Source organism: Harpegnathos saltator, unplaced genomic scaffold, assembly GCF_003227715.2.
Source record: "Harpegnathos saltator strain DR-91 unplaced genomic scaffold, Hsal_v8.6 scaffold18, whole genome shotgun sequence".
NCBI classification, from domain to species: Eukaryota; Metazoa; Arthropoda; class Insecta; order Hymenoptera; family Formicidae; genus Harpegnathos; species Harpegnathos saltator.
In genome coordinates this window covers 994,978-1,020,414 of record NW_020229961.1, presented here as the reverse complement: position 1 = coordinate 1,020,414, position 25,437 = coordinate 994,978, and the positions used below count along the sequence as shown (strand labels likewise).

The window sequence follows — 25,437 nt, the reverse complement described above, 5'->3', positions numbered from 1 at the left end:
CTCGTTGACGCAATAAATTCCGGCAAAAGATACTCGGACAGAGCTCGAACCGCTCTCTCGGCTCGAGAGCGAGGAATACTCGGAGAGTCCGCTCTAATGTTTCCTGTTTGTTTCTAATTATAGTCCGAGTTGTACGAGCGAATAATTTATCGTGATTTTCGACTCGGGGAAATATTACGTAAAGAAATGTGTGCTCGAGGTAGCCTGAGAGTCTCACTTTTGGCATTTACGGCTGCCTCGTATCGTCCACGCGATATATGAATAGATTGCGCGCGAAGAATCGACGCGATCACAGTGCCAGCCAAACGAGCTGGATTATCTAGCGTTTGATAGACGGGCGCGTGATCGCGTTCCTCTCTGCGCCGTCGGTACCTAATAAGTCGCTCGGATCCTCATTGAAAAGATACGGGAAGTTCGAACGCGCGCGCGCGCGCCTACGCGGGGCTTCTCTCAAAGAGCCGACACGCTGTGATATATTTCCCTCGTGTGCCGCGTACATTGTGTGCCGTCGCGTTATTCATACGCGAAAGAATACGAAACGAAGGATCGTGCGCGACGCGCGCGCACCACCTTGCTTCGCCGAAAACTTGGAAGCCGAGGCTGGAACGAGGATCGCTCCTAAATTGCCGTGAATTCTCGGGGAATTCCCCGGGCATTTCCCGTTACCAAAAAAGAAAGAAAGAAAAAAAAACAAAACAAAGACGCGGAGCTTTTGTTCTTCCAAGAGAGTCGACGCGGCGGCGATAAGGGGGGCGAGACTCGATTCTCAACCCTTAGGCGGCAACAATGCGGCAACGTCCACATCGTCGGTGAGAGGAAGAGGATCGGTGGGAGAATCGCGAAGGGGGAGAATGACGAGACGTTATGTGCCTAATCGTAAACGCAAACAGGGCTCGCACCGAGAGAGAGAGAGAGAGAGAGGGAGAGAGAGCACATATGGACCGCGCGCGATGTGTTTTAACGACTGCCGCACACGGTGCATAAGCCGTAAATGTTACGCCAAGCCGGGGATTCGTGTAATAGCCACTAAAAGCGAGGTTCGTCCCTTTATGGATCGTAAAGGCAAGGATATTTGGAACGGGGGAAACCGCCGAATTGACCCGCTCGCAGTTAACTTAAAGAGAGCGAAGCACAATCGCGTCTCTTCCTCCGGGCGCACCGCGCGACGCGTCCGACTCGTCTCGAGTCGTCGTCTCGGTGATTTTCAGTGTCCTCCCGTGGAGGAGGACCGTCCCCATATTTCCTCAGTATATCGCAGAAACGCGAAATTATTCGCAAAATCCTGCGAGACACATTGTTGAGGCAAACCCCGTAGCCCAATTTCCTCGCAACGTGCGTCTCGCTACAGCGAGAGACGCAGCGAGATGCCTGAGAGAGAGAGAGAGAGAGAGAGAGAGAGAGAGAGAGAGAGAGAGAGAGAGAGAGAGAGAGAGAGAGAGAGAGAGAGAGAGAGAGAGAGAGAGAGAGAGAGAGAGAGAGAGAGAGAGAGAGATCATCCGAAGCGCGTTTGACGTGCTCGAACAATGTTATGCAAATTATGCGACTTGCTAATTGCACGACTCGCTTTCAGCTTCGCGTTTCAGTTTACGCCGGGTAAATTAATCCCCGTCCGATTTCGGACGCGCGTATTGTCGGAGCGATGAAAAGTCCGCTCTAATTATCCTGTGTAAATGGAGCCCCGCGTGTCGATTCTTCGAGACGGGCGCGCTACGTTATCCCGTAAACAACGACAATAGGGCCCGCCGTCCCTGGGCTTGCCAGCCCTCATGATGGCCGCTCCGATCCGAGCGTCGAGTTAATTAATCGCACCGAACGATCTCCATTGAAATGGAATCTGGATAAATTTTCCGTGCTGATGCTGCCGGCTAGCATGTGGGCATTATCTTTACGACCTCTCAAAGAAGAGGACGTCCGCACGGGGTCGGGAAGGGGACGGACGCATGCGCGCGCGATACGGCCGCCGCCGCTGGAAACGGTGCACCAAAACCGGAGAACCTGTTATCAGAGTAACAGAGAGAGGAGAGAGTGGCTGGGAGACCTGGGCCAATTATAATGCAGGCGAGACTCTCTGAGGTCTCGTCCGCGACGTCGTTGTCATCGTCGTCGTCGTCGTCGTTCTTAATTTCGAGTCTTGTCCGTGCGCGTTCGCACGGATTCGCAGCGCAACCGCGCGCGCGCGCGCGCGCTTCTAATTGTATCCGGCAGCGCTCCGATAACGTGCTCGTGGTGTCTTGAATCCCGTGAAGGAGCCCGTGTGCCGAGAGTAACCGAGAGAGAGAGAGAGAGAGAGAGAGAGAGAGAGAGAGAGAGAGAAAGAGAGAGAGAGAGAGAGAGAGAGAGAGAGAGAGAGAGCGGACCTCTCGCAATTGCCCACGTAACCGACAACCAACTAACAGCGTACGTACCTGCGTTTTACCTGCGTCACGCGGTGTGGATGCGAGGAACGGCAAGAGCGAGAGGCCGCCGAGAGGCGCTTCGCGCCTAACGTGTCGCCGATAACGTGTGGGTGTTTTCAAGCGCGGTCAGGTGCCAAAGTGTCCAGGACACGTGTGACGCAACGCGCTAGCGTCGGGAGTCGCGGGGAAGAGTGACGACTCGCGTGCGTTTCCCTTCATTTCACCCGTCCCATTTTCCACGACTGAAAATTGGCGGCTGAAAATTCACCAGGAGTACGCGAGAGCAGTTTAAATTCCTTTAAAGGTCTTTTAAATTCTCCGATATTCGCGTGAGTTATTGTTGACACTCATCGAGGAGAAAGCGCTCGCAGAGGCGCTTATTATCACAAACGGGACCGAGTGGCCCAATTTGTTTATCACGCAGCAGCGAGATGATTTATGAAAACGACGACGGACACACCACCGATCGGCCGCCGATGTGATCCGGATTGCTCATGTCGTCGTTGCTGTGTCCGGAGCGCACGTCTGTGTCGCGCGAAGAAGCGGCCCGAAGAGTAATCTCGCCGGTGGTGACGAAACATGTGGCGATTGCTTAATCGCGAGACGACACAATGAGGGAGATTCGATGCTTACTTCTCAGGTAAGTCCGCCCGCTCTCAGCGCTCGCGCGCGTTTTTCCCGCATTTTTCCTGCGCTCACCTGCGCAGACTAGTCGACACTCCCGCGGCGAACGCGCCGCGTATTTCCGCGCGTTTATTGCCCGGTCGCAATTATCATGCAGGTAGTCGCGCGAAAAGCATTATCGCGAGTGAGCGCTCGCGAGACCTCAAGAGCGTTAAATCACTTATCTCGAATGCTCGCGCCGTCGCGTTTCCCCGCCTCGTGTCTCGTGCTCGCGCTTTCGACGCCGTCATTTTCTCCCGTTCTCACGATCTTCCCGCGTCGTCCACTCGTGTTGCTCCTCTTTCGATTTCACTCACGTCGTTTACCGTCTCCATCGCGTGGCGGCTCTTAAAATCATGTATTTCCGTGGGTAGGCCGGACTTTTTTCTCCGTTCTCGGCCGAGAGTCTCGTTTCGCCGTCTCCACGGCCGTCTCTTTGCCACGGTCTCCTCTCTCTCTTTCTCTCTCTCTTTCTCTCTCTCTCTCTCTCTCTCTCTCTTTCTCTCTCTCTCTCTCTCTCTCTCTCTCGCGTTCTCTTCGTTCTCTTCGTCGCCCGACTCGCTCTTTCTCCACTCGAGAGCCCCGGTGTAACAATGGCTGCCCTCTAATTATCGAAAGACCGCGGCACTTTAAAGAGATCCCCGAGAGCCCATCACGGAACTCCGTTCCGTTCGCTCCTTAAAATTTCTTTCTCCTCTCCTCTTTATGCTCGTCTTCATGCTTTCTCTCTCCCTTCCTTCCTTCCTTCCCCTCTCTTTCTCTCTTTCTCTCATATACACGCATGCACCACACACACATGTAAGATGACCGAGAGACGTAACAAAAACAATCAACGTGGCGATCGTTACTCGTGGAAAATTGGTTTCGTCTCGCGAGCGCGTCTGCTTACTGCGTGGCCGCAGTAGCAGCAGCAGCAACAGCCGTTGATGTCTTGTTGTTTCCTTAAATGGATTCGATAAAGCATGCTCCACGACAGAGGGAGGGAGGGAGAGAGAGAGAGAGAGAGAGAGAGAGAGAGAGAGAGAGAGAGAGAGAGAGAGAGAGAATAATCGGTTTTGCACCCTGGTTGAAAACGTAATTTCATAAGGAGATCACGTAACTCGGCGAAACTCGGCTCGACTCATCCTCGATATCGCGGACACGTTACACTGACAATTTGCATATCAATGATCGCACGAGATGTGTCACCATCGCGCGGCGTAGTGCTCTCCTTCGCTCTTCCAGTCCCCGAGAGAGGCCGAGATTATCCGCGACGTCGCGTCGGCCGAGCCGCTCCGAGAGAAGCGCGCAGCTTCATGACGGCGCTTTCCGGTCGGCGAGAAATATCGTAGAAGGGAGCAAAGCCACGCCGATAAAGAGAAAATAGCGGCCGTGCGACGAGAAGCGCGTCGGAATGGGCGTAACCCAAGCGAGTTCGCTTATACCTGTTGCTCGTTGCTTCCTATTAAATACTCAGCCGACCCACGCTAGAAAGGAGTCTCTCTCTCTCTCTCTCTCTCTCTCTCTCGCTTTCTTTCTCGCCGTGTTGGCAACCAATGGCCAAGAGGAGGACGGTCGACGCCAATCTTTTTCAACCCTCCGCTTTTCTTTCTCTTCCTCGTTCGCCTTCCCTGCCCGCCCTCTTCACCGGTTGAATTGCTGCGCCACGTATTAGCCGATTATCGATCGATTATCGTCGAAATCGACGATCGCGCGCTCGCGTGTTTAGAATCGGGCACGTGCGCGCGCCTGTAATCGCCGCGCGATCGCGAGTTTCCGGGTGAGAAGGAGACTCTCTCGCAGAGTCCGACGCTTTCTCGCAGATTCCGTCATCGCTTGATTTACGAGAGCGCAGAGGTTTCCGGCAGAAGATAGAAAATCGCCCTTCCACAATAACGTGCGCGTTTCCCATATCGCGCTTTTGCGAAGCGATTAATAATATCTTCCTTACGGTGAGACGCACGCTTGCCCAATTCTTCTCTTTTCTTTTCCTTCTCATCGCTATCATTCGTACACCCTCTCCCTCAAAGTTGGATTACTCAATTAACTCTTTTGTTCCACTCTCCTCTTCTTTTTTTCGTTACATCCCAAACCGGAGCGATGTCCGCTCCGACTACGTTGAATTCCGTAGCTTCCCCCCTAATGCTCCTCTCGCCATTCGTGATATTTCTTTGTGCGTTTCTATTAGCGGTTTGTATTTCGAGCAGATGTTTGCCGTGGGTACAATGTCTTTCTACACGGGTTAGCCAGTTTCGGCTTACCAGCAGTATTGTACGCCGGCGAGATATAAAAGATTGAGGTAGGCCCTTGCGGGCCCTTAGTAACGACACCGTAAAGGAAACGTGTTTACTCTGTTTGGGACGGACCGCGCGCGCTATCTTCAGAGGGGGATAGAGGAGAGAGAGAGAGAGAGAGAGAGAGAGAGAGAGTCGAAGTCTCACAGAAAAGTCCACGGATCTCGTCTCTCGGCGATCATCTTGCAGTGCGCATCTAAGCGGATCGCGCGCACGACGCTCATGATGACATGTTTAGTTGCGACACCGGTGACAGCATTATTACGTCGCATTGTCCGTAAAGCGTCGTAATTAAATGGCGATATAAATTGTCCGCCATCGTAAAGCTAATGATGTCCCATTAAAGCGCAACAGCGTGAAAACCGCGCGCTCGAAATTCACGGTGGGCTGTAAACATTTTTACGGTGTCCATCTGCCGGGCGCGCCGCGCGCGGCGGAAGGAGAACGCCTCGCCTAAGGCCTAAGGCGAGCATGAGACGGGAATTCGCACAACGGCAGCACATTGCAACGGGGGCCTCTCTCACCGCCGTTCGGAGCGCGCGCGCGTATTTTACACGTCCTGTGTCTGTATCTGCGCGCGCTACATCGTGTGACGACGCAACGCAGCTTCCTCCGAGGCACGATGCTATTGTCGCCCTCCCCGTCAGCCCCTCGGCCGATTTAATCATCAAATTATGCACAGAGCGCTTATCGCAAGATCGTAGGCAATTTTAACGAACGGAGCTGCTATTTACGGTTGCCCGTGGAAAAAAAAAAGAGAGAGAGAGAGATTTCAACGCGTTTCCACAAATGAGTTCTCTTCCGAGCCGATTGCTGGCCGCGCGCGAATGCGTCACTCTGCGCGCGCCACCGGACATGTTTCCTGTCGTTTGTTCTCACTCGATACGAATAGAGCGATTGCGGACAATTACGAGTCGCTAACGTTCATGTCGGGATGACGGTTACTCCGTCTCCGCGAGAGAATCGCGTGCAACCTCGACAGCCAAGCGAGAGGAACGAGGAGAAGCGAGTCGACAACGCATCGATGAAGGTAGAGACACCCGTGGAAACGAACGTGCCGAATTTCACGGCGGATTCCCGAAGCATCCGTTTCTCGCAGACACGAGGCTCGCATATTTAGCGCGTTGCCGGGGGTCGGCCGCCTTATTTTTTCCCCCGTCTTGATAGCGCCGGATCCCGTCGGTCGCGTACGCGGACGGCAGAACCGACGCCGACGGGACCCCCTTAAAACCGCAAACATACGGCGTACAATTACGACGTAATGATATATAATTAATGGAATTCGCTCAAGGGCCTCCCCCCTACTGGTTGTTATACGGCATGCACGTTTCCTCGAAAAGCAGAGGGGAGCCGCGTCGCATAAGCGACGCGACTCGGCAGATCCGTCCTCTGAATAAAACTCTCATCGCCCCCTACGCGCGCGCGCGTGTGTGTGTGTGTGTGTGTGTGTGTGTGTGTGTTCGCCCCACCGTTTCCATACACCGACCGCTCGCGTTTCGCATGCCACGGGTCTATAAAGGCCAGAAAATTGTCGGGAGTGCAACATACTAATTTCCAATGTCACGAACGCTGTTCTCGAAGCCGGGCACCGACGACTTTCCTGGCCGTCGGACCAGTTAAGAGAGGTAAGAGCTCGGCCAAATGTGAGCATCTCCGCTCGTTTATCGTGGCGACGATCATTTGACTTTCAACGCGTTCTTCTTAGCCGCGAGCACCAATTAAACGTAGCGTTATATTTTACGTAGCGGATATCCCCGTGTCGTTGATCACGACTTTAATGCTCGATCAGTCCGGTCGCGAGGCAGACCGGATCGTGGAGATCGCGAAGGGGGCTGCGCGTCCCGCTGATATTCCCTCCCCTTCTCTATAGATAGACAACGAGACGGAGGATTCTTCCGCTGCTACCTCGAGCGCGTCAATGAGTATATTCCGACTATATGTTCAGACGAGCGGCACACCTCTCGTACATCATGCGCACGAATCGCGAATCGACCGGGCCGATCGGCCGATCCACCCACGAAACGAAACACGCCTGCGATAGGATCGAACTTTCGCGCGCGGATGTGTATCACTCATTACGCCTCTCCTTTGTTGCATAACGTCATGGGGATACTAACGAACTTTGAGATTCGTTCGGTGCTGTTGCCCGTGAGAGTGATGCTCTCTCTCTCTCTCTCTCTCTCTCTCTCTCTCTCTCTCTCTCTCTCTCTCTCTCTCTCTCTCTCTCTCTCTCTCTCTCCTCAGTCAGCCGCTCTCGCGGAACGTAACAAAGAGAGAGAGAGAGAGAGAGAGAGAGAGAGAGAGAGAGAGAGAGAGAGAGAGAGAGAGATCGAGTTGCGCACGCGTCTTATTTACACGTAATTTCGATACCGATATGCGATTCCGCGTTTCTTGTGTGCTTATGCGCGATAAATCGCGCGCTACAACGCGCGATATGTAGCCCGGGGAGTTAGACACGCTATTATCTCGAATTAAGCTGATCAATTCGTTCCGTCATTCCGAAGCCCCGGCCACATCCGCACGTATGGGCGCGAGATTCCGCCTGTGTGCGGCTCGTAAAGCTTTTGCGCTATAATTTGCGAGGCTAAGCCCACGTGAGAGTGAATAAATTCAAGTACAATGGGCGCCGCGCTAAAAAGAGCCGCGCCGCGTATAACGATACGCAGCAATATTTTGCTCTCCGTCGTGGCCGTGGGTGTACGTACGGGGCAGTCAATTATCCCGCTCGTGCAGAACGGATTCAATTAATCGAACGATTTAATCGGGCTGTCGAGTCGGCGCCGGGCGTTAAACGATTCAAATTCACGCCTCGCGCGCGCCTTCGCCTTCGCTCTCTCACGACGGGCCCCTTCGTGAATCCAAAGTAACGTATCGTGACGTGAAAAAAACTGCAAGAGAATTATCTTCTGCTATTCTCCAGTCGTTATTTACGCTAACACACCAGACTCTCGGCTGCCACGTTCGTTATGTGCGCAGCCCCGTGCGCAAACGCAAGAGAAAAATCCGCCGCGATATACGGATATGCTCTATCGCGCGTTCGATACCCACGTTCGTTTCGCGCGAGACCCGAGGTCGGTATCCAAGTGATCCAATCTAACGAGTAATTCGGTCTTCTCGCGTTATTACCGCGAGCTGTCTGACGTGATTTCGCGGATATAGACGTACGGCGATCTGGCGTACGAGAGCATCGGCGAACGGCGGGCAGGTAACTTTCAAACTAAAGCAAAGCGAGAAGAGCGGCCGCGAGGATATAACGCGCGGCGCGGGACAGCGATGCTGACGGAGGAAAGGGAACGGGAACCGGGTGGAAACGAAACGAAGAGAAGCAGAGAGACGGAAGAGAGTAAGAACGAGGGAAAAGAACGGGAGAGTTGGCGAAAGAGGGAGGCGAGAGAGAGAGAGAGAGAGAGAGAGAGAGAGAGAGAGGGGGAGGAGAAGGAGAGAGACGAGAAAGATCAAGAGACGAAGCGAGCGTAAGGAAAAAGAGCGAGAAAGAGAGCGAGACAGGCCGAGGTAGGATCGTAGAGGTAACATCGTAGAGGCTGGGACCTGATCCCAAAGGTAGGAGGACTCGGATTGTGCCGAGGCCAGTCCATCGCGGGCCCTCCTCTCGACCGAACGCGCTTTACTTTCTGCCCGCTCATTCAAATTCCCATGTGCACGCGCGCTGCTCGTCGAACTCCCCGGGTAACCCTAAAGCGCGACTCCCCAGCCACATGCCACGAACTTTTGCTGTTGCGAGCCGCCGACCGTGTCGTTGGTCATAGTGTTGATACCGGTGGCGGCGACGTTGGTGGTGGTGGTGGTGACAGTGGTGGTGGTGGTGACGGTGGTGGTGGTGGTGGTGACAGTGGTGGTGGTGGTGGTGGTGGTGACGGTGGTAGCGGCGGCGGCGGCGGCGGTACCGACGCCACTAAAGGTGGTGGTGGTGGTGGTGGTAGTGGTGGAGGTAGTGGTGGTGGTGGTGGTGGTGGTGGTGGTTACCTTGAGCACCAGGTTGTACCGCGCACACCTTGCACAGTTACCCTCTGCTCCAGTTCCCGCACGCGGTTGGTGTTGTCGCGCACGCGACACCACGGCACACCACACGGCACCGAGAGTCGTCCGCTCGATCACGTCCGATAGATCGCTCGCGCGCGCGCGCGCGCGCGATCGATCGTCCGTCTTTCTCAGCAGCTTGTACAACGTCGCCGTCGAGGAGCGAGCTCCTGCGCGCGCGCGCGCGCGCGCCCTTCGCCGACGAAACCGACCGCGCGGAAAGGACACTTATCGATCCGCGTGGCGAGGCGAGGCGAGGCGAGGCGAGGCGAGGCGGTCTCCGGCGCACGCTAGGCGATGACGACGTCTGCTTCGAGCGGACGAATGATGAGTAACAACGTGCCGGGAGGTATGACCTCGAGGTACGGTGACGAGTGAGGAAGGATGATGACGATTCTCGCGTGCCGTCGGTGCGCAGGAACGATCGACTATTGAAATTTGGATCATATTCACTCACGCTCACGAAGAGCCGCGATCGAGACTCGTCGATTTGCTGCGCTGACAACGCCTACAACGACCACGACAACGACGATGACGACGCTGATCGCTTGATCGAACGTGCGTCAACGAGAGGAGAAAGAATCTCGGAGACCCGCGAGCGCGAGCGCGCGCGCTTTGGTACCAAGCGAGAGATCGGCTGATCGCCGAACAAAAAGGAAACGGACCGCTCGACAGCGCGGACAGGAAGTCGCGTGAAACAGCTTCGCGGGGACGAAGACAAGGGATATTCTTCGCGTCGCTTTGTTCGCGGCGAGGAGCTGCGAGTCGACAAGACGTGGACTCAAAGGGACTGACACGGCGGAACAATAAGACAACGAGACAATAAGAACCGGTAGCTCCTCTTCGTCGGGAGGGTGCTCTTTGAGCGCCGGATTTCTTCGCGGCCGTTCGTCGCCGGCTACAGACCGACACGAGTGGTGGACCTCACCGATGGCGAGGTGTAAGCGCGAAGCGTAAGCGCGAAGCAACCACATATCTTTTCCTCTCTTTCTCCTTTCCTCTTTCTCTTCCTATCCCGCCCACCCCCCCCTCCCCTCCCCTCTCTTTTGCTTTCTCTCTCGTGACTGCCGGACGATTGATCACCGGTGCTTGCTTGCGGTTCGCGCGATCTCGCCGCTGCGATCGGCCAAGGAGAGAGGATCGTTAAGCGTCGCGGGAGTAACGATGATGAGCTGGCCGATAAGTTCCCTCGGCATCGAAATTGTTAACGAGACGACAACAACGACCACGACGATCTCCTCCCCCAGGAGGAGGACAATCGGCCGCCGATATTCTCGCGTGAGAGCGCGCAAGATCGCCGTGCCTCGACGATAACGCCTGAGTCGCGTGTCCGCGCGATCTGAGGTACGAGAGCTCGGCTATTCAAGTACTTGCCGCACCGAGATAAGCACGGCACATAGTTATCTTTTTAATTAGTGTTTATTCACTGACGTCCTCTTCACTGACAGCCGTGCGTATTCGTCGTGTGCCCATTAGGATAACCGACTCGCCGGCGTCTGCTTCGGATAAACGCATCCACCGCATCGGCGATAGACTTTCTAAGTAAGTCGGTTCAGCCGTGCCGCGGTCTTGTCCGGCGATCGCGCCTCATTAAGGTGAACCGGGTAAATCGCTTAAAGTTACATTCCGCCGATAACGCGGCAGTCCGCCTCAAAGAAGGAAGACACAGCGGGCTTGAGAGCACGACGACTCGGTTCATCATCCGCGGTTCTTTTCACCACGGCCGTTCATCCGAGAATCCGAGCATCTCTGAAGCAGCCCCGGATCTCTCTGAATCCACGATCTTAATTATCAGCAACGAAGAACGAGAAGAAGAGAGAGAGAGAGAGAGAGAGAGAGAGAGAGAGAGCCGTGACAAGACGCGCGTGATTGATACGCGCGATCGAGAAGCTGCGCGAAAGAAAACTGTCGTCGTCGCTTAGTCACCGCCAAGAGGGAACCTTTCCCGAGAGAGTATTTGGGGACGGTAAACACTCTCGCCGCGCGGCAGGGCGGGAGTGTTAAGCGCGCAAACACTTTAGAAAATCCAAATGTTGGCTCTGCAGTTGGACTCTTTCGCACCTGTCCGGCGCTCGCGGCTTTCCGCCGCCGCCGCCGCTACAAGGCGCTAACGAGAACCTGGAGTGATCGAAATCGCGACAAGCTCCGGGAACTTGTCGCGACGCTCGCGGACAGTGCTGGGCAAACTGAGGAGAGACAAAGTTACACAGTTATAAAATATACGTGCCGACGAGAGAGATTCGTGGGAGCGTACTCGTCAAGTGGTGTAACGGAAACTGCGCGACACACAGATCGCAGCCGATCCGGCCCGGCAACGGAACGGGGTCGGTTCGTTTCGAGCGAACGACGGGACTTCCGGCGAGCGCCCACCCGGCCTGATCGCGGAAGCGTAAAACTTTGTCGCGTGCACATCCGTTTTATGCATTCAATAACAACAAGGTGATTGTGATGTAAGAGATGCGTCGCGGTGATATCGCGACGATCGCGATAGCCCTTCTCGTTCTTGGGCAGATCCAGGAGCCACGGCGAACTAGGTGAGAAAGAACTACTTGTTGCGACAACAAACGTGCCCGCGCATGTTCGATCGAATTAAGGGGACTGGAGGGTCAGATTACTGAAAAATCGTGCTTGTTTTTTCATAATTTTTTTGTGACCGACTGAATAAATGTGCAAGAATGAAAATTTTTGATGTATTTATATGACATGCGAAGAGTAGAAAAATTTTGTTTATTAACAAATATTCATATAAATATACGTCCACTTAAATTTTGAACGCGTTTCTCTCGAAATTTTATTGTTCAACTTTTTGCAGTGATTTCTCCGAAACTGAGCTTCGTATCGATTTTAAAGCAATAATATTTGTTCGTCTGGCTCTCAGGTGAGCTATGGACAACTCCGTCAAAATATTTCATTTCGAGATATTAATTTTTTTTATTGTAAAAGAACTGAAAAATTTGAATTTTTTCCTAATAATAGCTGCCATTTTGTTAATTTTGTTCGATTCTTTTTTTATAGTGCTTCACCGGATAACGATAAGCCTCCTTAAGATTTCTAGCTAAAATTCGCTCTGATCGGACCACCGAGAGCCGAGATACGTATTACTGCAAAAACGACAACTTGAAAAAAAAAGGAGAGTATATTTCAGCTATATATATATATATATATATATATATATATATATATCGTATATTTATATGAGTATTTGTTAATAAACAAAATTTTTCTACTCTTCACATGTTGTATAAATATACGTACAATTTTCATTCTTGCACATTTATTCAGTTCATCGCAAAATATTGTCAAAAACAAGCAGGATTTTTCAGCAATCTGACCTTCCTCGCCGGTCCCCTTAAGAAAATACACGCGGCGACCTGTACGGTGCGGGAGAAAGGAGCAATGTTTGTCCTCGGTTTTCAACTTACGCCTGCGATCGGCAAGTTTTTACAGGCTGAGAGCCATTTGCTGTATAGATGTATACACGCGAGATCATTTACAACAGAGAAATGAAGAAATTCACATTGGCCTTTTTCTCTCCCGAGGTTACTGGCGTGTCAATTAAAATGCTCGCAACGGCGCGAGAAAAATCCCAACAAACGACCAATCTACCCTCTAACAATGTATTTCCACCGTATCTGCAGATAATCTCCAAGAGACAACGTGTTGCAAGCAGTCGCGAACGTTACCCGATTATACCGTAGCGTAGCGAAAAGGTTAATCGACAGCCGCCCGCGGCTACAGTCCATTTACAAACTGCAGCGTCAATCGCGATTGCTATCCTCCGAGTAACGAGCGAACAGGCCACATCGGAAGAAGTCGCAACACGCGCGCGCAAACCCGACACGTGCCGACAGGCCGTCACACTTTGTCAAAATCGAGCGCAGCCGCCTCGCCTCGCCTCGCCATCGCCTCACTTCGCCGCGCGGGACTTGACCAAACGATCGGCGATCGGCAATGCTGACTCGCCGAAGCGCGAGTTTCGAAAGAACAAAGAAATATCCCGAGGCGAATATCCGCGCCAACACGCGTTTATCTTATCCCCATCGCGATTATTATTATTAGCGGACAATCGTGTCGCGCACGCGCGCGCGCGCGCTCGTGGACTACTTTCTTCCCCGGCCCGGCCTTCGCCCAGTAGAATCCGATAATAATCGCGACGTTTCCTTTACGAGATCGCCATTAACGAATCCGATATCGGCAGAACGCGCGCGATCTACGATCGCAGCGCGGTAAATCGGCCGCAAATTGCCTCGGCGAGCCTTCGCGAAATCGGCGCTGCGTTTCGCCATTTTATCACGGCCACAATAAGGTCGCAATAAGAATGCATGCGGCGCGCACACACACACGCACGCACACACACGCCGGCCGGCACACGATCGAGAGTAAGGTCGCTCGCAGCGCGAGAAGCACCGAGGTACCCTAAACCCGTCCATATTTTCCTTCTCGTTCTAGACGGCATACAAGAGATGGAAGTTTCATAGAAAGTAGCCGACATGTTATATAGACTCGAAGAGCCGGGCTCGCTCGATCGTCGAAATCGCCGGCTTCAACGAAGGCGATTGGCATTTCCGCCGCAACTTAATGCCCGCTTACATAAACACCGTAATGATTTAATATGCGCAAGCGTGGCCGTCATTCGGGGGACTAATTACGATGCCGTACGGAACGGAACGTTTTATATAATGCCGCGCGTAACGCGCGTGATTGCGGACTCGACCGAATTTAATGTTACGTCCGTATGAAATGGCCGCGCAAAATGCTCGTTGCTATCGGCCGCGTAATGAGCGCGCTAAGTGGATGAATGAAGCGGCCATGTAAATTGAGGCCGATCGAACGAACTATCGTCGCGTCGCGCAGGAACGAGATCGTTTCACGTCGACGCGGTACGCTGAAACCGCGCCATCCCGCGCATTCGGTGGGAAGGTAAGATCGGCGAAGAGCCGGGATATTTCGAGAAAAAGAGAGCTTGCGTGTATTCGTATGTGTATATATATATATATATATATAATTACGACGCGGGGTACAGCCGCGGCCCTGCGCGCTCTCGCGCGGCGACGATCAATTCTCCGGATGGTCGTTGAAAAATTATTGACAAAGTAACACTGATAGTTTGTTAGCTCGGGAGGCGGGATGAGAAAATGAGCGCGCGCGTTCTTTTTAACAAACGCGATATTTCGAGGCATTCTGTCGGACGCGGAGAGCGCAGCATCTGTCGTCGTGCCGAACGTGTTACAGATTATCAGAAATTAATGACGCGGGACGGAGCGAGGAGCGATACGCGGACATCGTTGCACATCGTGTCGCCGGCGCAGATATCGTATCTGCCTTCGGAAGAACGCACGTGACAGTTTTTTGCGTGATTAAAAGTGTCCCGGGTTTATCCGAGCTTAAACTGATGGCAACGGTAACGTAAGGTGCATCATGCGTGCGTGCGTGCGTGCGTGCGTGCGCGCGCGCGCGCGCAGGTTCCCTCAATAACGAGCCCGGTGCGCTTCTTTTTTGTATATTCGCTGCACGGGTTATCGCGTAACTAATTGTCGAGACACGAGTCAATTCGTTCCCGCGCGCGCGAGAGAAGACGATGCACGCTGCCGCCTTGACCGTCCCGAAGAGGCCTTTAACAATTACGAATCGTCATTCCCCGAGCGCATCCCCCCCCATGCAGCGGCCGCCGTCGTATTGATCACGATGCACCCCGCGTATGCATCACGGACGGAGAGCCCGAGACGCGCGCAGCGAGGGAGAAAATCAGAAAGATAATAATCTGCCGTCTAAACTGACGGCGATCCATCACGATCCACTGTGGCTCGAAATCCCATTAATAAAAATGCGCCCTGCCTAAACGCGCGATACTTAACGGAGCGCAGGTATCAATCTAAATTACGATTGCCAAGTGATCGTACGCGAGGAGCGTAATATGCAGGTGTGGAAGGGCCTCCATCGATCACGAGGACGCGCCGTAGCCTCGAGCTACGGATTCCCCCGTTATCCTGCGCACGCTTGTCCGATGCGATAGGAATGGGATCGAGTCAGTCAAGGTGCGCTCTCGGTAAACAGTCGACCGCGCCTTCCAGTGTCGTTTCCACGCTCGAAAGCGTCGAGGCTACGACAGAGTACGACGGACTTCATCTTGTCCGTTCGCGCGACGCGCGCGAACCCCAAGAGTCGACACGCGTACCGGGGAATCTCGGAGGACGAGAGATCGTCGCCGCTCTCGGGCACATCCTTACGAAAGCGTCGTTGCCATCGCTAGCGCGCGCGCGCGCGCGCGCGCGCACGCGAAAGTATGACGCCGTGTGTGACGGCCTTTTGAGAAGGAGCGTCTTGAGAAGGAGAGAGCCCTTGACGTTTACAAATAGCTGTGAAAAGGCTGGTACATTGTAGGCACCGGTAGGCGTGCGTGTCACTCGCCGGCGAGTACAGACCCCGCGAGATCGGAGAACACATGTCGGGTCCTGCCGGCGCGCGGTGCAACAGGCGATACGAACGCTAAGCGAGATCGCCGCCGCCGCCGATCGTTTATCTTCCGGCGCGATGGCGCGGAAATTGAACGATCACGTCCGCGCGCGACCGAAGAGAGCTGCCTGCCTGCCACGGATCGAACCGCGTCTCGCGCCGCGTGGATCGGATTTAATACGTTTACGATAATGATTACACGTCGTCCGCGATCGTCATGCGTAACGCTCACGTGTATCCTTTCGTTCCGGTCCACCGGATCCTTTAACGTACCGTCCGTTCTTCTCTTCTTCTTCTTCCCTCCCCGGTCATCGCACGGTTCGATTAAACCCGTTCGCTCGATGCATCGGCCGATGTTGGCTTAATTGACACGTGCGTGCGCGACTTGGCGACTGAATGAACTCGCGGGCGAGAAGAGGGAGAGGCTCGCGTGCGTGCCTTGTCAAATTCATTTTCACCGATTCGATTACGCGAGAGTCTTCGCAGCGAAAGCTCTCTCTCTCTCTCTCTCTAGGGATGGGAGGGAATTTAGTGTCTGTTTAACACGATACATATCGCGGCGCCGCGGCTTCGTTGGCCCACGTGCACGCACCCGTCCGCCGAGGACGCGTCGACGCGGAGCGCGCGTCGCTCCGTCGCGCCGCACGGCGAAAGAGAAAGAGGAGACGACGGGCATTAAATTAAGATCCGACGGTGTAAAGTAAGCCCGGGCCCCGGAGCCGGGGCCTCCCGCGGCGAGGAGTGGTAATACCATTCGGTGAGTTCGGTTCGGTAGTGGAGTTCTGTCTTCATCGGCCGATGCTCGATCCGGACGCGCCGGCGCTTATTACGGCGCGTCCGATCCGCCGGACGAAAGGACGAGATTTACGGAAGATCATCCCCGCGGCCGGGAGCGGATTCCGAGAGCGGAATAAAGGCCGCGGCGCGGCGCAGCGCGGCGCAGCGGCGGCCCGCCGCGCAGTCGAGGCCGCGGATAATGGTTACAAAAAGCGATGTGCAACACATATTTGCGCTGACTCATCGCGCGGCCATCGACGGCGACCGCGCGCGCGACAAAGAGTCCGCGCCGGCTCCAAGGATTCGTTAAACGGCCCGTGTCGACCCGGGATGGAAGCCGAGAGGAGGGATCTCTGCTCGTGTGTGCGAGCATGCGTGTGCGAGTACGCCAGTGTGAAGCGTGAAATTGAATTAAAGGAGACAAAAACTAGCGATTACGAGGAAATTAAGCAACTCCGTGCGACGCGCTGATGTCGCCGCGGCGAGCGTCAAGAATGTTGAATCTCGGCGGGATTTTCGCCGCCGACGTCGCCGAGGCGACTTCACTTGCGTCGATTCGCCTCGCGAATTTTTCGTATTACATCGCAGGCGCGCGCGCGCGCACGCGCGAGCTTCAGCTTTCTAACGAATATCTCGCGAGACTCGCCGATCGCGTGAGCGTCGCATCGAAGATATAAGTAGCGACGCTACTTTGCGCCGACAATCTCTCTCCGGCTGCCTCGGATACCATTCCCGCGGACGACTCCCGCGTCCATTCGCGCCTCATCACGCCGTGAATGCCGTGTCGGTGGAAACTTATCGCGCTCGTTCCCCGGCTCGTAAAACTGCCCACAAACTTTCGCGGTCAGCGCGGCAGAGGCGACCGCGCGCGGTATAGGACCTTCGTCGTGTACTTTCACAATGCAAATGCGACAAATTTGCCGGGGAACGCGAGAGATACGCATTTCCGTTCTTCCCCCCGCGACGGCGGCTGAGACATTCCCGCTTCGCGCGCGCGCGCGCGTTCCATTCGTCGGAAATTTTATTTCGCCCGCGTCATTTCTTTTCTGTTCTTTTTCTTCTTTTTTTTTTCTTTTCATCAAACGAGTTGCGCGACAAGAGGGGCGCTATCTCCCGAAATGCGACGAGACGCCGCCAAGCGTTTCTACCTGCGCGGAATCGCACGAGGACGCGGAGATCCTCAGAGCCTGCGTCCTACGACGAGATGTATCTGAGAGAATTCTGCGCGTCGCGTCAATCGATTCTCTCTCCCTCTCGCGGGATCCCTTAGGAGGACGCGCCGCGCACAAAAAGTGATCGGAGCGTATTCGAGGAATCGCGGGCTAGAGGATGGTGAGAACGAGGAGTACGAGGGAGATGAGGGAGCGGGAGGGAAGAGGGATGAGGGCGAAAAAGACGGGCTTTCGAGACGAAGATCCAATTAAAATAACCAGTAGTCAGGAGACGTCGGCCGAAAGAGGCATAACGAGAGGAGCGAAGGAGAGAGAGACAAAGGGCGAAACGAGGAATTGCGGTTACATAAAGGACTCGTCCACCGCGACGGGCGACGGGACGCGAAGGGAAGGCGACGGTGGGCGAGGGTATACACGAAGCGGCATTAAAATATCTCTAAGTGCCTGCGAGAATCGAGCGGTCGATAGTTAACGTGAAAAATACCGCGCGAGCGCGCGATCGTCCCTGCGGCTCGAATTGATTGCGCCGAGCGGCGAGAGGCCGGGAGGGAGGAGCGGGGGGGGGGGTAGGGGAAAAAGCGCCTCTAATAAATCGTCGCCCTCAACGGGCCGAACGGCTGCCGTCGATATTAACTTCGACTGGAAGCGCTGCCGTTGCCGCTTCGGAAACCTCGTAAAATCCGCTCGTTCGCCTGTCGTCTACGACGCGCGGCGCGGCGCGGCGTAGGAGAAAATTCACGTGAGCGTAGGCGACAGCACGGCCGCCGATTACGACTCGGTCATTAATCGTCCCGCCCAGACGGATCCCGGAAAAATGTCGACGATAAGCGGCGAGGTGGACTCCCGGCGATCCGGCGATCCGGCGAGTGAATGATCATTTAACGCCCGTGCTAGAAAGCGTAATATACTTAACACCGAGCAGCGCGCAGAGGGTTAAATTAATTTTATCGCCGATAAGATTACAAGCCGCGGCCGGTCGCGCTGCCGAACAGCGACACCGGTCGATCATCGGCCGGGTCGTTACGTCTGACGCGGGATAAGAGTACCGGCAGAAATTTACGGCCTCCTATCTTGGCGGTCACGACGCGCGTGTGGAGAACCGCGTGGCAGCATCGTCAGCCGTTAGCGCGATCATGATCTATGTCTTTATTAGCCGCGTCTCTCGCGTGCGGACGTGAACGAATGACAACTTGCGTGCACGCTGCGGACGATGAGTATAGCCCCCGTTGCATAAACGGGGGGGGGGGGGTGGGGGCCCTAACTGATCGAGCCGAGCGAGCCGAGGATGCGTCGACTTGACGATTCGCGCGCGCGCGCGGCAATTACATCCCCCGGTGATCGAGGGAGATCGCGCGAGCTATGATTAATCGCGTGTAATCACGCAATCATAACCGAAGATGGCAGACGATCAAGATGTCGCGCGCTCTCGGGCGTGCGTCGTCCCGAGTCGTGTCCACAAAGTAACAAAGTGCAAACGATGTAAATTCAAGCGTGGTAAAATGGCTCTTTCCGCGCGCCATATGCCGCGAGCGAACGTTCGCAGAAATGCTGGGATACTCTCCTTCACCACTGTGTATTCTCCCGATTCCGATGGTGTAATCATCCGGAGAACCGGCGGGAATAGACTCGGAGAGAGACGAGGAACACTTTGGGAAAGAAAAAGGTTAATTTTTTTCTTCGCACTCGAGCTAGCGATCAACCTGACGAGGCAAAACGCGCGCGCGCGCGCGCGCGCACGCATGCACACGCGGAGGGCGTGTTTCTTCATTCCGGATGGTATATGATCAGCCATGGGCAATTTGCCAAGGTAGACGAAGCTATTTACATTTAAACTGGCAAGCGCTTAAGTATCTACCTATAGCGGACCGTGAGCGTGTAACATTCGACCAAAAATAAGCGGCCGTTGATCGGCCCGGTGAGGACGTTATAATTACACACACGCTGCTCGTCGCAACGAATCGCGCTGATAAAGCTGGCCGAAGGCTGGCTCTCATCATTTACACGGTATTTCGCCGATTAGTATATAGAGCGTGCGCAGTATAGAAATTACGCGCGCGACACAGCCGGGCCCGATCAACGATCGGCCGAGCGGGAAAATCGAGAGCCCGGTATCTATTTTCGTTGACATGAGAAAAGTATCGGCGCACACGCGGCGATTACAAATTCATAGAAAATTATGCTAATGGCGCGCGTTCGAGCGAAATCACTTGGAGGACCGACAACTTCGATCCCACTATAGCGGGATCTTAGCAGTTCCTGCGCGTTGGTCGGCGAAAGAAAAAAGCAAGGGAAGGAGAAGAACCATGTTGACCGGCTCCTCCCGTCGCCCTTCTCGGCGGCATATTCGCGAAATACAAGAGCATTTACCAGCCGGAAGCGCGAGAGCGAGGATGCGTTGGCTCGGACGGCGCGCGGACGATCCTTCCATCGAGGTGACAAAAGTTTAATATATTCAAAGTACCGAGTGACTCGGCTCCGGCAGCAACACGCTTATCCTGATTAACCGAGCGCGCCGGATACAGAGAATGCCCGCGCCTCCGGATAATCACTATAATCCGTACTTTCATTATAATTATCACCGTTTATTACGACAGACTCTGTCGAGCCAGTCAAGCAGTCAACGAGAGAGCGAGCGATCGAGCGATCGAACGAACGAACGAACGAACGCGCGGGCTTGAGCATGAGCGTGACCGGCGAACCGAACTATCTTGCCGGCATGGCCGTTAAGTGCGCCAAATCTAATTAACTTTAATCCGTCGTAATTACATCGACAGCCGGTCATTAGCGATTTGAGCCGGCAACGGCGGCGGCGGCGGCAGTTTTACGGCGGCTATTTTCGTTTGTTTGCGCGACCGCTTATGATAATAACACCTCTCCGGCCGAATGTGCGCGCCGCGCCGCGCCGCGCCGCGCTGCGCCGTCGTGTCGGGGCTCGGATATATCGGCCGTACACCTCTCGGGCGCCGGGCGTTTTTCATGAAATTAACGCGGAGCGAGTTTTACAAGCGAACTCGCGCGAGATTGCGGTTCACCTCGCCGGCTATCTCGGCGCGTGATTATCCGCGATCAATTTTCAACAACTGTTACAAGTGAGTCGCGCGCGCGAAGGAAGAATCGAACGCGCTCTGCTCGGGGAACTCGGTGACATTTCCCCGACGTACCCCGTTCGTACAGGGTTCGAGGGGTTCTTGTCCTCTGCGTTATTCTCCCTTCTCACAACTGGTTTTGCGTCGTAGTAGCGCACGGTTCTGCCATGCGAGGGGAAGGCCGAACGGGGAAGCCGCGCGATAAATCTTCAGGCGCCGGGGTTGAAATTTTCGCCACCTCTCCGGGTGTCGAAGCCTTCCTGCGGGGAGATACTTTCGGCATTACCTGCCGAGAGATCAGATCCCGAAGATACCTGGCCGCGATAACGATCTCGATTGCCTCTACGGAGTAGTTTTCGATTTCTCCGGTCATAAAATAGCGCTAATTTGTGTCTCGATACGCGCGCACTCCCCGGCCCGAGTAATTAATAAAGCCGATGGGAGAGAAGGAGCGATTCATTGATTTTTGTAATAATCTTCTGGCTGGAGAAAAAGGAGAAGAACACGCGAGAAAGAGAGAGAGAGAGAGAGAGAGGGGGGGGGGGACACGACCAACGTTCCCTTCTCGCCGGCCCCGTCGGTATCGCCGGAGATTTTTCCCGGCGCCCGACATTCTTCCGTTGTCGTACGCGCGGGGGGGGGAGGGTCCGACGTTCCTCCATCGATGAAAATAAACTTTATCAATAAAACCGAGCAACCTCTCGGCCCGAGATGAGATCATACCGGATGGCGTGTCTTTTTCGCCGGACGATTGGCTCGGCCTTTTAAACCGCGATGGCACGACGAGGATCCGGAGAGATGCTTTTAAAGTCGCGCCTTTAACTGCGCCGTTCAGCCGGGAACCTCGCATCTATCCTGTCACCGGAATTCGCGTATATGCTCTTCGTGGATATCGTTCTCCCTCCTTACCCCGTCTCTTCTCTCTCTCTCTCTCTCTCTCTCTCTCTCTCTCTCTCTCTCTCTGTCTCCCCCTTCGCTCTTTCCTATAAAGTCGAGACGGAAGAATCGCCGTGATATTACTCTCGGCGTTACTCCCTACCGTGCAATCAACGCGCACTATCGAGCACGATAGGGGTTGTCAATTAAGCCTGCTTCGTCGTAAATCAAATTCCAACGCCGCGCGCTCAACATCGATGTTCCATCTCGGCTGTCTCTCCTCCGCCGCCGCAGTCACGAGCCTGGTTTCTCGTGCGTGGCTCTCGCTGGTAGCCGCGTTCGCGATAGCCGTCGGACATATTTATAATACACGTAGAAGCAGCAGACATCCCGGGTATCTCGCCGGCTCGTTCTTCCTCTCCGCCGCTTCTCAATAAGCGGGGCCGCTAATAGTATTCCGCGAATATCACACATCGACCGCCACGAGCACAGATCGCCGATTTACCGTTACCGCGCGCGGCGGACTCGCGGATAATGCTACATTTCCCGGATAGCTTCTGTTCGGCTAATGTCCAGAGTGTACGTAGCATTTGCGTGCCGGCACGTGAGGTCATCTCCCCGCGTCTCATCAGAGATGCGAACGCTCGCGAGCAAGGGGAGATCCTTCTCACCCGGATATCGCGCAGCGATCGTCGCGAGCGATCGTTCCTCGCTCGCCGGGGATCGCGGCGAAAATCGTCAGATGACTCAAACGCAATCGCGGATTCGCGCGAGTCCGAGGTTCAGTTGCACGCGCGGGGCGCACCGAGCGACCGAGTAGGAACGACGAGTTGAAAACGCGCCGGACAAAAGAACTCCGGAGGACGCAGCGCGTAACGAGTTCTACCGCTATCTAAATCTACCTGCCGCGCGTCGAGAGAGCCTACGTCGCTCTCGAGTGTATCTCTTCCGATCACACGTCCCGAAATGCCAGACCCCTGACCTCCGTTACTCCTCCGCGCGCTATCTATTTATCTCTCGCCATCGTGCGCTATCGCGCACGTGAGTCTCCACCCGGAGAGTGGGCCCACCGCTCGAGCCTCGTCTCGTCTCGTCCGTCCGGCGTACGCATCGCCGCCGTTACGTCCCGGTAAGTCGTATTTCGGTCTGCCGCGGGACTTTAATGAGCTGATCGCTATCGGGACACCGAGTTATTCACATGAGTCATTTCTGCGCGCGGTACGCCCGCATCCCATCTTCCTCGATGCGCGACTCCTCGAGAAGAGCTCGCGCGCGCGCTCACACGCGAGAGACGTGTCTCGCGCGGATTAACGTGACCCGCTTCCGAAGTGTCTCGACCGCGCGAGTGTTATCCGTCGGGCCCGATTTTAATCGGGGGAATGCCGACTCCTGCGCGATTTTCCCACCAACAGCACGCGATCTTTCTCCCGTCTGATTCGCGCCCATGTCCATCGACGGCAAGATTGACCGTGTCGACGCGATTATTGTAAACTTCGGACCGTCGTTCGCGAATACGGTACACACGATATCCCCGGCGCGCATTTTATTGCACTCTATTTCCTACGCTTTCACTTTCTCCGCCAGTCGCCTACTCGCTCGTTCGCCCCGTTCGGTTTTATTCCCGCGAATAATAAAGGACATTCGATCTGGACTTGGCCGCCGCCGCCGCCGCCGCCGCCGCCGATACGTGCGTCCGCGACTTCGCGAGGCATAACGCACTCCGATCGGCAATAAAGGTCGCGCCTTGAATTAAGCGCTTCGTTAAACTCGAACCTTGGCTTTATCGCGCTTGTTCAGGCACGGCGACGTACCGTAAGCTGTAAAACCCATTGGCATGAAGTACGTGCGGTATGTGCGTGTCGCGAGTATACTCGCCGGGCCACTCGCCGCCCCGTGCCGCCGTGGTTTATTCGCTGTCCCACATATTATGCGCCACGGCATGTTCGTCATCGAGCCAATCTTAATAAACAATCGACTCTGCCCACATATTTGCGCATCCATTACAATTTCGTGGAACCTGCCGGGATAAATTTTCGCGTTAAAGCAGGGGACGAGATTTTCACTCTCTCTCTCTCTCTCTCTCTCTCTCTCTCTCTGTCATCCTAGAACGCACCGTGCGTTCCTACGTACATTGATCCTTCCCAATGAGGTCGATATCCCTTCCCGTAAGAAAAAAAAGAAATTTTAGAAGGGAGAGAGAACCAAGCGAAGAGATTATCCATCACCGACAGACGCACGCTCGTCCGGATCAACGCGAGCAACGTCAATTCGCGCGGTTTTGATATTTCGCACGCGCAATAAACCGTCCGCTAAATGCAGCCGAATGTCGATTGAGGTAAGGCACGCGAGCTCACGTTGTGTCGCGGAGGGCGGCAAAGCGAATGAATTTGCGGCGTTTAGACGTGAAAGGCGGTCGCGCCAGGCTCCCTCGACGCGCATATAGTTTCCATTATGCAAATGGAAATATTCGCGGACATTCGCGCGGAGGTTAAACCGATCGAGTCGACGACGATCGTCCTCGTGGGTGGCCAGAGGCGGATCCAGCAGTAGCAGAAGAGCGAATGCTACCAAGCGTCCTCTCCTCGTATTCTTCGCCTTCGTCCCTCTTTCGGCCTCTTTCCCTCCCTCCCTCCCTCCCTCTCTCTCTCTCTCCTTCTATCCTCCTCTTTCTCTCCTTTCCGTCGGTTCTTCTCTCGCCGCGAGTCTGACAGACGAACATACTACTACCGCGCGGCCTACGTGCATGTAATTATCCCGTCAATGCGTCGGATTTTCAAGTCTCTCGAGAGCATCTCTCTCGCGCGCGATACGCTACGGATTGATTGAGAAATCTCCTCCGTCATTGAGGTGCTTGCTGACGTCTTCCTCCCCCCCCCCTCCCTTTCTCGCCTATCGCAGCCACCAATTTCGCGACGCGTCGCTTCGTCGACGATTTCTTCAAGTTGCCAAGTGACTTGCATAATTCGTTTGGCATTGCGGCGCATGTCGCGCATAGGGGCGAATTTATTATTCGCTTACTGACAATAGAACAATAGATGCCGTACACGAGGCGAATCAGACGACGACGATGACGACGACAACGACGACGACGTCGAGATAGAAAAAGTCCAAATACTGTATCAACGTACATAAGTACACCTATTTGCCGAGAGGGACGAATGCACCGGGATACAATACTGTTTAACAATCAGACATTTGTTGCGCGTCGGGCTGGCAGGCAATTCGCGAGAGGCGAGCGCGCCATTTTACTTGCGAACACGCGAAATTACTGGAATCGGACGGATCCTTCGGTATTTTCGTGTACTGGGCGTGTACACCGGAAGAGTGTCGGCGTGCGTCGCACATCAAAGGTACGTACTTTGCGGATCCATCCCATTGCGGGCCCGCGCGCCTCGTCGGCGCGGCGGAGCGGTTCAATCGATGAGACGACCCGCAATTTCTTTTGCCGATCGCATAAACATAGGCGCCTCTCGATACAACGAGGGGTGGGGAAGGGAGGGCGAGGGGCAGAGAGGAACCGGTACTTTAATGCGCAGCTATGATATGATAATGCGCCGGTACGGGATTATGTATGTAGGTTCATGTATGATAATTTGGCGAGACAAAGCTGCATTGTCGAGACATAAATTGAATCGCTTCTCTCCTCTCCTCTCCTCTCCTCTCCTCTCTCGCTTTTTCTCTCTCTTTCCTCCCTGTCCCTCTC

General features: G+C 54.6%; 2 protein-coding genes across 5 annotated transcripts in view; one reads left to right on the top strand and one right to left on the bottom strand.

The window, feature by feature from the left end:
* Positions 1–25,437, bottom strand: part of Prosalpha5 (proteasome alpha5 subunit) — a 55,069-nt gene that overhangs the window by 7,437 nt on the left and 22,195 nt on the right. The window lies entirely within an intron of this gene.
* LOC105181239 (protein Wnt-7b) overlaps positions 2,341–25,437 on the top strand; it is a 53,647-nt gene continuing 30,550 nt past the window's right edge. For 3 of the 4 annotated variants that reach the window (XM_019840508.2, XM_011137869.3, XM_019840507.2), the window contains exon 1: positions 9,323–11,904. In XM_019840508.2, coding sequence (XP_019696067.1) covers positions 11,828–11,904 — 77 coding nt within the window. In that variant the 5' untranslated portion in view covers positions 9,323–11,827. Of the gene's footprint in view, positions 3,037–9,322; positions 11,905–25,437 lie in introns of those variants that run through there. The other variant, XM_025297503.1, reaches the window with a different exon arrangement.